We start from the raw sequence: 12,589 nt of genomic DNA, 5'->3' as shown, positions 1-12,589 counted from the left end.
CTTTCTTTCTTTCTTTCTTTCTTTCTTTCTTTCTTTCTTTCTTTCTTTTCTTTCTTTCTTTCTTTCTTTCTCTTTCCTTACCACACCCAACAGTACTCAGGGCTTACTCCTGACTTTGTATTTAGGGATCACTCCTGAAAGTGATTGGGGAAACCATATAGTACTGGGGACTGAACCCATGTTGACTGCGTGCAAGGCAAGCACCTCATCTGCTATACTATCTCTTCAGCTCTAAGTTTCTTTCTTTTTTAGGTGTAAAATTGTTGCATAACATTAGTTTGTCCATGCTCCTCCTGCAAGGAGCTTAGGTTTATTGAGTTACTCCCATCATAGTGCTCCTGAGGCACATCCAATTCCATTAGGCACTAATAATCCTATATTGCTTTTCTGCTTCTTTTATGTACTTTGCATGGTTTAGCAATGTCCTTTTTGTGTAGACACAGGAAGACAGTTAAAATATGCTTTTGTAACATGAAAGTTGACTCCAAATAATATTTACTCCTGGGCATCCATCATATTTACTTGACTTTAGCCTCAGTTGCCCTTACTTCCTAACATCCCCAAAAGGAGGATCCCAAACAGGGATTGGATGGTAGGAGGAAATAAAGGGTCACTGATTGCCAACCACCCTGTAGCTCCGTTCCTTCCTTCCCCATTCCCTCATTTCCCTCATTGCCTATTCCTCCATTGTTTATCGCTGTCGGCTGACTCACCAGAGGAATGGTTCTTGGTCACCAAAATGCATCCACACTTTGAATTCATACCCATTGTATTATTTCCCCCCCTTAAGTTAGAGCTTTGGTTGGTTTCCCATCTAGGAAATCTTTGTAAACATTCTGACCTTTTTCTTTTTTGTTGTTGTTATTATTATTATTATTTTTTTTTGCTTTTAGAACCACAACTTGCTATGCTTAAGGGCTTCTGCTATTTCAATGCTTTGGTGTTTCGCCTGGTGGTGCTTGAAGGACAGGTGGTGCTGGAGTTCAAAGCTGGCCTGCTGCGTGCAAATCCTCAGCTCCAAGTCCATTGCACTCTCCCTTTTTTCTGATTTTACCTACAATGTTTAGGCTTTTACATTTAGATATGTCATAGATAGGTCTCATTGCTGTCAGTGGAATGAGGAAAACCTCAAAGACCAATTGTTTCCTTATGACTGTCCAGACATTAAAGCCCCATTTAATGTATCTCACGTCTCTTTTATCACAAATCTGGGGGATACTCTCTACTCATATCCACTGGCCATTTTGTCTGTCCTTTTACCACTATCCACTGTTCCTAATTGTAATTGTTCTGTCATAAATCCTCCTCTTCCTCCTTTGTCTTCTTTATGCAGAGGCCTTGCTGACCTTCTCAGTATAATACCAGTTTTAGTATATGTGTTGCTGAAGCAAGTACTTTTTTTTTTCAGTCTGCCCTAGGAATCCTTTGCACTTTACATTTGCACACACATTTAATTTTTTATTCTATTTTATTTGTGTATGGAGCCAGGTCAAGCCCAGACTTCACACTTGTGAAGCATGTGCTCTGTTAGTAGGCCAGATGATCAGCCCAACACATATATTTTATTACCAGGTTATACATTTACACTCCTTGTGGATTTTTTTTCTTCTGGAGTTACGTTGAATGTGTAAATCAATTTGGGAGAATATTATGAAAAATGAAACATCTCTGTTCATAAATCTAAGGTATTCCCTATTTATTGAGTACTTATTTTTTTTTCTGGAATATTTTGTGTGCAAGGCAACTGCCGTACCCACCTTACCCATCTCTGCAGCCCTATCATTAAGCAAACTTTAAAATAGGTGAGAAACTATTTAACTAAAAAGAATGCATTTAACCCTAACTTAAATACTTAAGCATCGGAGTTGTCAAGCTGTTGTGAAACCATATGAATGTAATGAACTGCGGGGAAGGCTTTAATCATGGTTCAAGCTGTATTCAGCACTAGAAAATTCATTGGCTTGTGGGAAATGTGGGCAGGGACACTTGTACCAGCTTTCTGGTGGTGAAGGGCTTTCTTTAGTGGTGAAGAGCTAGCTAGCCTAAGGTGCACAATCTCTCCCTCTCCTCAAATTTCTCACGTCATTTGGTTAGAATTCTTTGCTTCTCTCTCCTTTTCAGTTTTTAGATCATACTGGAAGTGCCCAGGGCTTACTACTGGCTCTCAGAGGATCATATGGAGTGTTCTGGATCAAATCGGGTCAGCCAGGGTGCAAGATGAGCACCCTCCCCACTTTAGACTCCTTTGCTTCTCTTTTTTTCTTTTCTTTTTCTTTTTCTTTTGGCTTTTTGGGCCATACCTGGCAATCCTCAGGGGTTACTCCTGGCTCTGCACTCAGGACTCATTCCTGGCGGTGCTCAGGGGACCATATGGGATGCTGGGAATTGAACCCAGGTCGGCCACGTGGAAGACAAATGCCCTACCCGCTGTGCTGTCGCTCCAGCCCCTGCCCTTTGCTGGAACCCTGTTCTCCTGCTTGTCTCTTCATGTGGCAGATAGGAGTCTTTTCAGGGCCCAGATTCACTAAAGGAATTAGCTCTCTGAGGAATGAAACGGATTTCATCTTGTGTATTTATTGACCAAACCAATCCTGGATAAAGAGAAAAAGAGAACAGGGTTTGGGGACAGAAGCTGGGGAGGTGAGAGACAACAGCACCTGGCCCCTGAGGTGGGGCAGGGGCAGGGTCACTTGTAAAACTCATGCTCCTGTTCATCCTTCTTGATGACTGTCTTATAAGCTTTCTCGAAGTCCTTGGCCAGAACAATGTAGCGATTCTCCCTAACTGCCAGCATCCCACTCTGTTGAGACAGAAGTGAAAAAACGGGCTCTTGGTGGTGATGGTGGGTGTGGTTAGCATGAAAACTTAGATACTCCATCTTGTAAACCAAAGTTACCTCATTGGAGATAACTTTGTTGTTGGGCCACACCCAGCGATGCTCAGGGGTTACTCCTGTCTCTGCACTCAGAGAACACCCCTGGCAGTGCTCAGGGGTCCATATGGGATGCCAGGGATTGAATTGGTCAGCTGCATGCAAGGCAAGCACCCTCCCCCTTGTACTATCTCTCTGGCACCAAAATGCTTAATTTTGTATATATAATACAGTTTCTAGCCTTAGTGAGGGTGGAGGAAGACATGGGCAGGGCCCATCCCCAGGGAAGCAGTGAGGGAGAAAGCGAGGGCAGCAGAGGGGGTTAGATCTCCACTCACCCCTGCCCTAGTGTTAGAACAACACCTTGACTCACCTCCTGACAGATGGAGTTGATGTCAGCACCAGAAATCTTATCTGGCCGGGCCACATCTGCAGAAGGGAGTTAAGGAAACTATTTTCTGTAGGATCCACTACAGGGGCTGGAAGAGTGCCAGGGGCTGGAAGCCACCCCCCACCCTGGGCACCAGTCTCCACCTGCCACCCTCTGGACCATGGCAGAGGGGACAAGAATCCTCTTTCCCAACTGCTGCCCTTCCCACCCTCCGAGGGCAGGATACAGTCTTCCAAGTCCACTTCCTCTGAGAGATTCATTTTGCTGGTGATGGTGGAGAAGATCAGCCTCTTCTGGCGGCGGTCGGGGAGTGGGAATTCGATCTTCCGGTCAAGGCGGCCAGGCCGCAGCAGGGCAGGATCTAGGGTGTCGGCTCTGTTGGTCGCCATGATCACCTGGAACAGGGACAGGCTGCCTCAGATTCTTGTCTCCAACCACCCCCGCCCCCTCCCCATCTCCAGCCCTCCCACCCCACTTCCACACCCTCATTCCAAATTCGAACCTTGACATTCACATTCTGGTCAAACCCGTCCATTTGATTCAGCAGCTCCAGCAGAATTCTCTGAACTTCCCTGTCCGCTGGAAAAAGCATAGCATGGTCAGTCTGGGGTGCCCCACGCAGCCACCTGGCCCCACACCCAAGCCCTATTTGAGTGTGTGTCCTGTACCTCCCGTCTGGGCGTCAAATCTCTTGGTGGCAATGGCATCAATCTCATCGATGAAGATGATGGCAGGGGCGTTCTCCTTGGCCAGGCGGAAGACATCACGGACCATGCGGGGGCCCTCACCCAGGTACTTCTGTACGAACTCGGAGCCTACGACCCTGATAAAGGCAGCTGAGGACAGGACAGGGGACTAGGGTTGGAGCCTGCTCCGATGTGGCAGGAACTGGGACTCCTCCTAAGGACAGCCCTGTCTTTGATGTCCACTCCCACTAACTGGGTTGCCCTGTCACACCAGGGCTGGGGCCTGGCAACCCAAACAATGAAACATATCAACAGTTGCATCATTTTAGGGGCCCGATGTTTCAAAAATAGGAGAGTTTAAAAGAATAAAAAAATGCACCTAGCATCCAACACATCCATATGGAGAGAGAGGTGATAACAACTATGACTCAAAGACAAAAAATAATCTGTGTTACTGTTTTGTTTTTTAGCTTTTTGGGTCACACCCGGCAATGCACAGGGGTCATTTCTGGCTCATGCACTCAGGGATTACTCCTGGCAGTGCTCGGGAGACCATATGGGATGCTGGGAATCGAACCTGGGTCAGCCGCATGCAAGGCAAACACCCTCCCTGCTGTGCTATCGCTCCGGCCCAATAATCTGTGTTTCTGGAGTGCTTGGAAAAACAGTAAGAAACCAGTACATCTCACTGCCTCATGGGGTTCGGTGGGACTCCAGGGATCCACTTTGCAACAGTGAGCAAGAGCCAGAGACCACAGGCATGTCCATTGGTTCTCTGCCTTTTTGTTTGGGGACCAGACCAGGTGTGCTTGGGGACCACACAGAGCCAGGAGCAAACCTGGCAAGCAAAGCATGCACTCCAGCCCCTGAGCTCTCAGCCCACTTACTTATAGTTGTGGGGCCCACTCCCAGCGTGCTATGGCTGGGCAGTGCTCTGGGGCCACTAGCACTGCATGCAGCTGGCCAGGGGAAGGGGAAATGCGATGCCCAAGATGAAAACCAGGGCCATGTACATGCAAGGCACACACTCCATCACTTGGGTGGCCCCTCCTCAGCTTTCTGAACCCCCTTTGAACACAGGGATGCCAGCAGGCACTATCCGGGCTGACACTTGGAGGTGGCTTCATGAACACAGACTGCAGTGCTAGTGTCAACAAGTTAACCTCTTAGTTTAATACTGCCTGTTTCTTGTTCGATGTCTGGTGGTGCTCAGGAGACCATCCATAATGCCCAGTTGTTAACCCCTGGTCAGCCTTGTGCAAAGCTAGCAACCTACCTGCTATGCTACTTCTCTGGCTCCACTTAAAGTTGTCTGTTTTCAAACCACCTACTATATTTCTTTTTTTTTTTTTCTTTTTGGGTCACACCCGGTGATACACAGGGGTTACTCCTGGCTCTGCACTCAGGAATTACTCCTGGTGGTACATATGGGATGCTGAGAATTGAACCCGGGTTGGCCGCATGCAAGGCAAATGCCCTACCCACTGTGCTATCGCTCCAGCCCCAACCTACTGTATTTCAAGGACTAACCCCCAGGCCTTCCTCCAAGCACCCGGGGCTAGGGGAGACAGGGTCCTTTCCCTAGACCTGATAGTTTTGTGTCCTAACTGGGAGGAGTCATGGGAGGAGTCATGAGTACGCTGCAAGTTCAGGTACTGAGGAGATCCATCCCTGACCCCTGGTGCCATGTCACCTGTCAGCTGTGCTTTGGCATCTAGATGGTTCCCTGGGAGGGGCCAGAGAGACGGCACAGTAGCTCAAAAATAGTAAAAATGCAGTTAAGTGTTCAGCAACAAATGAGGGATAAATTAAAGGTGATATATATGCAAGATGTATTATTCAGCCTTCCAGAGGAAAGAAATCCCGGCACACTTTACATGGATAAAATGAAGCAAGTCAGTCATAAAGATGCATTCTATACATTTATATTCGACTTATACCAGTACCTGACACAGACAAATTCACAGAAACTGACAGAATAAAGAAGCACAGGGATGAGGGGTGGAGGAGGAGGAAGCAGTTACTGTCTAATGGGTCCCAAGCATCAGTGGAGAATGAGAAGCTGAGAAATGAAAAGTAGGTGGCTGGGGCGGGGGAGAGAGAGAGGGGAGAGAGGGAGAGAGAGAAGGGGAGAGAGAGAGAGAGAGAGAGAGAGAGAGAGAGAGAGAGAGAGAGAGGCTAGCATCCCATATGGTCCCCTGAACACTATTACGAGTGATCCCTGAGCACAGAACCAGGAATAAGCCCTCAGCACTGCCAGCTGCGGCCCCAAAGAAAAATCTTTCAACTTCTCTATCTGCCCATGTGAAAATATTTTAGTGTGCTGACTAAAAACACAAGAGCAAGTTCACCTATTTCTGAATTCATTTTCAATAATGGGATTAGTTTGGGGCCGAAGAGATAGTACAGTGGATAGGGCATTTACTTTGCATGTGGCAACCCAGGTTCCATCCCTGGCATCCCCTGAGTCCTGCCAGGAATAATTCCTGAATGCAGAGTCAGAAGTAACCCCTAAGCATCACGAGGTGTGCCCTGACCCAAAAATAAAAATAAAAAAAGAGATAATTTTGTTTTTCGATAATATATGTGTCTGTCTCTTAACCTCTATGTGTCTACAACTACCTTATTCTCAGGGCAACCCACAAAATCTCTTAGATGGGCAAAAAGGCTATTTCTAGCCAAGCCCTTTCTCACCTCCTGCAGACCCAGTAGAACCCCCCACTTCAACCTGCTCCTCAGCATTTTCTGGATACCTATTCCCGTGCGGTTACTGAATAGGGACCATAAATACAGGAAAAAACAAAGACAGGCACAAGCTCCCTGTGTGTGTGGAGTCTAGTCTTGGCCTATTCAAACTCCCTCAGGGAACTCTTTCCTACCCACAGGCCTATGCACATGCCAGTTCCCCCACTGGACACCTTCTCCCCACTGTATGCCCAACACACTCCTTACAAGCTGCTTCCTCTGGGAAGGCCGCCCAAGAGGCACAGGCAAGAGGGTCAGACCTGCCTCCCGACTCACGCAGACGATCCCTTCTCCACTTCTCTTCTCTCCACAAAGCCCCTCCTGCAGGCTTCAGCTCTAGGCACCTGGTCCCCAAACATGAATGAACATGCCTGCCTCAAGGCCTCTGGGCCCGACAGGCCCTTGGCCTGTGACTCCCATTCCTCACTCCCAAGTATTTAGGTCTTTTTGCAAACATCACCCCAAAACATCTCCCTGACCACTTCCTTTCCCTGGCACAGTCACACCCCTTGGGTTCTCCGCCTTGCTTAGTTGCTCTCATCATGTACGAGCACCACTGGCCAGATTATTTACATGTGTGTGACCAGTTTATGCGCGCGCGCATGCGTGGGGTCAAGTAGGTCCCCACCATGTTCCCAAGCCGTGAGACTGCTCTGCTGGCTGCCGTGTTTCCAGCACCCACAAGCCCATCAGGCACATAGTAGGTGCTCAGTGAATACCAATAGACTGATCAAACCCAAGATATCTCCTCTGCCTCTAGCCACTGGAAGCTTGTTGGAATCACGGCAGTTTCCTAGTCCAGGGTCCAGGAGAGCAGGACTCCAGTGACTGGCGAGTGAATGCAAGACCATGACCCTGGCCAACATGGGGGGGTGGGGTATAACTGCCCATGTGCCAGGGATAGTTTTAAGAAGCCTGACATGGATTTAACTTTCTAAACAACTAAGCAAAAGAAGAGTTCTGGTTGTCTCCTTATACACCAGGAAAGGGCAGCTGACTTTGAGGGGATTGTGTAAGTAGGTAGAGGGGAGTTAGAGTTCAAAACTGGGCAGTCTGGCCCAGAAAACTCACAGCTTCTCTGTCGCCTTCAACTGCTCCCTGGTGCACATTTATTACAATTTTAATAAATGTGCTGACCCCTGTCCTTTGTTTTAAAACTGTAACTTTCAGATTTTTTGGTCTGGAACCTGTAAGAAATACATTTACAGGGTCAGGGATGTGACTCAAGCGGTAGAGCATATGTCGAGCCATGTGAGAGGCCCTGAGTTCAATCCCTACCATTGCCTGCCCACCCACTGGTCCCCCAGCACCAAGGACTGTGGCCCCAAACATGTGTGTGCATATGTGTGTGTGCCCATGTATGTGAACCCAAGTTTTCCAAATCCATCCAAGCTCTTTGATGGCTTGGGGGTGGAATCTGACAATTCCTGTTGCATTTCGTTTTGGGGGAGTGTGGGGGAATGTCTGTTGGCCCCCCTCCATGACCTTCCAGATACTAAGCACTCACTGCCCACTGTAGGAGAATCACTGCTTAATTCCCCACCATGAGCTGGAGCCATAGCACAGCGGTAGGGCGTTTGCCTTGCACGTGGCTGACCCGGGTTCGATTCTTCCACCCCTCTTGGAGAGCCTGGCAAGCTATCGAGAGTATCTTGCCTGCACAGCAGAGCCTGGCAAACTACCCATGGTATATTTGATATGCCAAAAACGGTAACAAGTCTCAAAATGGAGATGTTACTGGTGCCTGCTCGAGCGAATCGATGAGCAATGGGATGACAATGATATAGTGACAGTGAATTCCCCACCATCGGACTGAGCTGTCGAGGGAGATCGGTGGCTGAGGTCACCTCCACAGAACCGCACCAGTCAGGAAAAAAGAGGGACCCTAGGGCCTGAACCCCAGAGCCTAAATTCTACCTGACTGTCCAGTACCGCCTGAGGAAGATGTGAGAGGCGGGAACAAGGATGGACACACCAGGAAGGTCAGTGGTCTGGGGGAGGGGGCCCTGCCACTCACCTGTCGTGTGGTGGGCCACGGCTTTTGCCAACATGGTCTTCCCACAGCCCGGAGGGCCATACATGAGGACGCCTCGGGGAGGGTCGATACCGATCTGGATCATAAGAGGGAGACGGAGGTCCATGAGTCGGCAGGGAGGTCTGTCAACCTCCCCCTAGCCCCCCAAGACTCCGAGGCGCCTCCAGCCAGTCCCTCACCTGCTTATAGAGCTCGAAGTGCGTAAGCGGAAGCTCCACGGCCTCCCGAACCTCCTGCTTCTGGATGTCCATGCCCCCGATGTCCGCATACATCACATCTGGCTTCTGATCTAGGGGAGCGGGGGTGGAGAGCAATGCTTGGGCTCCCTGCCTGTCCCTCAGGGGCGCCCGCCTGGGCCCTGGCATGTACCCCATCCCTCACCCCTCACCTGAGGTGAGCATCATGATGCTGCTGTCGGCCTCAGGGGGCAGCACGTCCACCAGTGCGTTGCTGTGCTTGTGGAGGGCCACCGACGCGTTGGGCTTTAGTAGCTCCCGGTCGATGGTGCTCAGGATGCGCACATAGTAGTTGGAGCCTACAAGAGGGGTGCGTGAGGATAATGAGAAGTGTGGGGACAATCTCAGGACTGGGCTGGTCTACCATACCCCCCCACCCCCACTGACTTCAGCACACCCTTAGGCAGGTGGTGTTTCCTCCTAAAACCTGTTATCTTGCCTCCTCCAAGCTGTCCTCCCACCCCATCCCCTTCACACCGAGTGCCTTTTGGGCCAGAATGGTAGCACAATGGGTAGGGCACTTGGCTTTGCATGCAGCTGACCTAGGTTCAATCTGACTCCAGCTCCAGCACCACATATGGTCTCCCAAGCCCTGCCAGGAGTGATCCCTGAATGCAGTCAGGAGTCAGCCCTGAGCACTGCTGGGTGTGGCCAAAACAAACAACAAACACATCAAGCAAGTGCTTGTGGTCCAAGCGCTGACTCAGGGGCACTGGCGCACTCCATGTGAGCCTCTTCCTGGTCCTTTTCCTACCTTCCCTCCATGGCCCACTAGCTACTGTGACCTCTAGCTACTGTGACCTGTGACCCAGTCCCTGTGAACTTCCACCCTGTCCCTGGATGTCTCTCCAGCTGCTCCCGTGGACCTGCTCTGCCTCAGGCCAGCCTTTTCCAGCCTCGGGCTTCCCGTCTCAATTCCTCCCACCCGCCCTCTGCACCTCAGCAAGTGAAGCATCTCTTTCCTGACCTTCACACAAGTTGTCCAGCAACTTTCTGCACTCCCACCCCAAGTCCCTGTCTTCCTGTCACTGCTCCTGTGCAAACTCCTCTGGCCATGTCACCATCCCGAGGATAGCCCTGCTGGGCCCTGAATCCAAAGACACAGGTTCCAGGGCTAGAGTGATAGTACAGTGGGTAGGGTGTTTGCCTTGCATGTGGCCAACCGGGGTTCGATTCCCAGCATCCCATATGATCCCCTGAGCACCGCCAGGAGTAATTCCTGAGTGCAGAGCCAGGAGTAACCACTGTGCATCACCAGGTGTGACCCCCCCCCAAAAAAAAAAAAAAAAACAAAGAAAGAAAACAAAGACATAGGTCCCTCCGGAATCATTGCCCTTCCCTTCCTCTCAGTCTCAGCCGCACACTTCCCAAACCTTCAGGGGAACACAGCCCAGTCCAGAGGAGCAGAGAGCAGAGCAATAAAGGAAAAGACACCCTGAGGACAGGGCAGGACCAGCCCTTCCCAGAGCCCAACGTCTTCCCCCTGCAGGTCCAACCCAGCCATGAGGGCCAGGAAATCAATTTAGAGGGTGATGTCAAACAGGGCTTAAAACAGAAACAGGCGAGAACAGAATGGAAAATACCAGAGGATGCCCCCCACAGTCAGGCTACATGTATTAGGTTTCAGAGGTCTGTGTGTTTATAGGTGAAACATATCCATACATATAAACATATTATGATAAAAAGAATGTAAAGCACGTTTCTATTTCTGTATCAGGAACCAAAGACTCTGGATAACACCATTATGCTGTCTTGCCTTGTCTGCCATTATTGGGCCCTGGCTCAGTTCCTGGCACCTGCCAGCTACCAGTTGTTTATGAATAGGGCCCCTCTAAACCCCACCGACCACCAGACCTGTGGTGGAGCCCACGATGGCTGTATTCTGATCCACAGCCTCCAAAAACTGCCCGATGACCAGGGGGATGCTTTGGATTCGCTTCACCTCCTCCTGGGCATGGAGGAACTCCTTCTTCAGGTTCTTCTGCTCATCCTTGATATACTCCTCCTGCACCTCCAGGAACTCCAGCTCTTGCTGCAGCTTCTGCAGGGAGAGTGGGGCAAGGCCGGGGGTAGCTCCTGGCCACGCTCAGCCAACCAGGGCGGGGTGGGAGGTGGCCATGGACAGAGGGATGCTGATGTCCCATAAAGGAACCCAGCTGGGGGGTTGCAATGCACCTTGTAGCGGCTGTACAGGTCCTCCAGGTCCTCAGGCTCAGGTGCCAGGAAGGACAGGCCAGTCTGGGGTCGTGACACGGACAGTGCTGGGATCTCATCCTATACCAGAGGAAAACTGAGGTTGAAAGAGGCCCCTCGTGGAACAATCTAGAGTCATTTCCCCACAAAGCCATTTACCCCCAATATGCTGATGACATGTCACTCCTCTAATAGGCTTCTGATGTTCTCCAGCTCCCAACAACCCCCTTCCAACTGTAAGCCCCCTAATATCTTTCATTTTCATACCTCTCCTACCATTTCACCAGTGCCATTCAATGAGATACTTGTCACATCAACTCCTTACCAGACCCCAAATACTTCCCCTGCACGGGGACCTAAAGTCATGGCTCTCAGAGAGGTGGTTCAGATCTCCACCCCTTCACACTATATCCCATCACCCCTTTTCCCCTAGTTGGAGGATCACAGGACCCCAAGGACCCATTAGGTTCTTGTCATTCAACACCCCGATCCCCGGGCACCCCAAACATCAATCTGCTAGATCAGAATCTAGATGCTTCTCAGCTCCCGAAACCAGCCTATGGCCAGTCCAGCTGGACGCGACACGGAGCCAGTGCGAGCAACAAGTACCCCGCGCAAAACCCACGCGCCCCGCTGAGGCAAGGGGGATTCCGGGGGGAGGGGGGGTCTGCATGCACGCCCGGAGTGACCTGGAAAGCATTCGGTCGCAGTGGACCTTGAACGCCGCTCACCGCCCCCCTAGTTCTGTTTTCCGAGCCTTTGCTGTCTTCCGATCATCCCTCGGCCACCCCTGCCAGGCCTCGGTACCGCACCAAATTCCAGACCCGGGCCTCGGAAGTCACCCAGCTCGGGCCCGGGTCCCCGCAGACACTCAGCACCCGCACTCGGTTCAGTGGCTTTCCCCGAGTCCCCGCAAGCCAGGTGCCACCAGACCTGAGCTTTCTCCACCAGGATACCAATCTCCTCCATAGTGACCAAGCCACTCGAGTGTGGCCCGGCCCGATCCAGTCACCGCTTCCGCTGCCGCCACCGGAAGTCCACGGCCCGAGTGCGTTCTGGGAATTGTAGTTTAGGCCCGAGAACTCGTTCAAGCGTAGAGCGGGCTTGTCGGGCCCAATAGGACGGAGAGAAAAGGGGACACCACGCCCCGGGCGCCACCTCGCGGGGAAGCGCAGGCGCACTCGGCGCCACGCGCGCGGGCCTGAGCGCTGCGCGTGCGTAGTAGAGCAAATAAGATGCGATGTAGTGGTCGCTGGTTTTCTGGGCGGTAGAGGGCGCTGTCGCATCGTTCTCGCCTCTACTGAGGCCATTCTCGAGGTCGGGGAAAGTCTAGTGACTAAATGCTCAGTGGTGGGACGTTTTAGAGATGAAGGGCTCTTTGCGGGGGTTCTACACGGGGAAACTGCGCCTGAGGCTTGTGTCCGCGTGGAC

General features: G+C 51.0%; 1 protein-coding gene and 1 pseudogene across 1 annotated transcript; both read right to left on the bottom strand.

Annotated features, from left to right (window-relative positions):
• Positions 1-1,295: 1,295 nt before the first annotated feature.
• On the bottom strand, positions 1,296-1,395 carry LOC129406877 (U6 spliceosomal RNA; annotated as a pseudogene).
• Positions 1,396-2,554: 1,159 nt separating this feature from the next.
• Positions 2,555-12,204, bottom strand: PSMC4 (proteasome 26S subunit, ATPase 4). Its single transcript, XM_004620747.2, has 11 exons — positions 12,092-12,204; positions 11,141-11,239; positions 10,820-11,006; positions 9,118-9,264; positions 8,909-9,018; positions 8,712-8,805; positions 3,932-4,099; positions 3,766-3,842; positions 3,490-3,658; positions 3,246-3,301; positions 2,555-2,800 (listed from the first exon to the last, which is right to left on the bottom strand). Exons 1-11 carry the CDS (start codon positions 12,125-12,127, stop codon positions 2,687-2,689), a joined length of 1,257 nt encoding a protein of 418 aa, XP_004620804.1. The 5' UTR covers positions 12,128-12,204; the 3' UTR covers positions 2,555-2,686.
• Between the last annotated feature and the right edge of the window lie 385 nt (positions 12,205-12,589).

This window comes from Sorex araneus, chromosome 8 (assembly GCF_027595985.1).
Source record: "Sorex araneus isolate mSorAra2 chromosome 8, mSorAra2.pri, whole genome shotgun sequence".
Lineage (NCBI taxonomy): Eukaryota > Metazoa > Chordata > Mammalia > Eulipotyphla > Soricidae > Sorex > Sorex araneus.
The sequence above is the reverse complement of the archived record's forward strand: the minus strand, read 5'-3'. Positions and strand labels throughout refer to the sequence as shown.

What these genes read in the sequence shown, in the direction of transcription:
- PSMC4 (XM_004620747.2), bottom strand. Translation starts at nt 12,127, where the DNA reads ATGGAGGAGATTGGTATCCTGGTGGAGAAAGCTCAG. An exon ending in ACCTGTACAGCCGCTACAAG is followed by an intron (nt 11,007 to 11,140) that starts GTGCATTGCAAC and finishes CTCTCCCTGCAG; the next exon opens with AAGCTGCAGCAAGAGCTGGA. An exon ending in GGAAGTGGACTTGGAAGACT is followed by an intron (nt 3,302 to 3,489) that starts GTATCCTGCCCT and finishes TCCCTTCTGCAG; the next exon opens with ATGTGGCCCGGCCAGATAAG.